At 48.7% G+C, this 1,498-nt stretch overlaps 1 protein-coding gene across 1 annotated transcript; it reads right to left on the reverse strand.

The window, feature by feature from the left end:
* Window positions 1-618: 618 nt before the first annotated feature.
* LOC147730225 (U7 snRNA-associated Sm-like protein LSm10) lies at window positions 619-981 on the reverse strand. Its single transcript, XM_086958532.1, has one exon. The coding sequence runs from the start codon at window positions 979-981 to the stop codon at window positions 619-621; it is 363 nt and encodes a 120-aa protein (XP_086814658.1).
* Between the last annotated feature and the right edge of the window lie 517 nt (window positions 982-1,498).

Raw genomic sequence — 1,498 nt, forward strand, 5'->3', positions numbered from 1 at the left:
GGCTCACGGGGCTTAAACCCCCCCCCCGTCATGTGTGTCAGCCCGGGGGGGAGACATCTTTGCGGGCTGGCAAGCATCAAATTGCAGCCGCATCCGAGTACTCAACAGGTCTTTCAAAGACCATTTACGTGTAAATGAGGCTGATTTACTTGTAAATGAGGCTTCTAACAGCCACTCTGTCCGTGGTGGAAAAATAAGCCCCCCCCTCGAAATATTTTCAAGCCCCCGCCCGCCCCCTCCTCACCCCCCCCCTGAAATTGAAACTTGGCTCTAAGTTGCCAGCCTGAGCAGCAGTGCCGGTAGCAGGTAAAATTAAGAAGGAAGGGTCATTAAACAAAGTTCATTGTTTCCTCGCACAAATCAGACAATCGTTGTCAGTGCCTGCAGTTTGTTTTTCATTTTTCCTAAGCACCTACGCATGTGCATCAGTTAACTGGCTGTTCAGATGCACCTTTGGTTGTGGTCTGAGCTGTAAACCATTAAAAACGGAGCACAACTTATTGACATGTGTAGAAATTGCTTTTGGAGGAGGTTCTCTCATTGTGGTGTACAAGAATAACTTAGATCCCTAAAAAAAAGGAAAAACACATTTCGATTCAATAGGAAGTCACAACACTTCTACTTCTTATTTGTAAGGAATTCCTTCTGCCCCTTCTCGCCAAATCTGCGAACCCTGTAAATGGTCTCCAGCTGTTTCTCAATTGTTTTAATAATGTCCACCTCATCGGGAATGTGAACATAGCGGACGTTCCAGCCTCTCACAAACAGGTCATCCAGCTCGGAAACACGTTCCTTCCGGTCTGTGTAGGTCACATACGCGAGGCGGATGTTCATGAAGGCGTCCACATTGATGACGTGTCCCTCTGCGGTGCTCTCGTCCCATAGCTCCACAGTGATGACAAGCCCGTGAATGCCTTGCAGCAGTATTATAAGGCTGTTCTCTGCAATAGTCTGTTCCTTGATGGAGTGAGTGACTTCCATTGTAGGGCAGCAAAGCTCACTCGCCCTGAGCTGGCGGTATCAGCCCTGGTGGGGTTTCAAGATCGCTCACCCGTCAGTCTCTCATCTTCCTCCAAGGAATGAGCTTGTAGTATGGTATTGGAGTGCCACCAGTTACATTGCACAAGGCCACACACATTTTTGTGGTTTTTAGGCACGGGGAAATTAACTCATTTACCTGGAATCACAGTATGTTGAGGGGGCGCCGAGATTCAAACCTGATTTCCTGCTACAAAGAATGAAGCTCTGGCCGTTACACCACACATCCTCTCATTCCTGCTGTGGAACGCCGGTTGTTTTCTTCTAATGAGGCTGCTCGTCCTCGGAGGGTATATCCGAATTTCAAAGTGGAATCTCTGCAATTTAGAGAGACCTGCTCCTGCTTTGCCTTCATCGGATCGCTTTCTAAAGTGTCTTACCACCTGGTGTTGCTCTCGCCCTTGGGCCATTCACACCTCGGCTCCCCGGGTGCAGAAGCAGTGAAGCAGTGTTTTCCCCT

Source organism: Lissotriton vulgaris, chromosome 2_1, assembly GCF_964263255.1.
Source record: "Lissotriton vulgaris chromosome 2_1, aLisVul1.2, whole genome shotgun sequence".
Taxonomy (NCBI): Eukaryota; Metazoa; Chordata; class Amphibia; order Caudata; family Salamandridae; genus Lissotriton; species Lissotriton vulgaris.

Coding starts and splice junctions, on each gene's coding strand:
- LOC147730225 (XM_086958532.1), bottom strand. CDS start 981: ATGGAAGTCACTCACTCCATCAAGGAACAGACTATTGCAGAGAACAGC.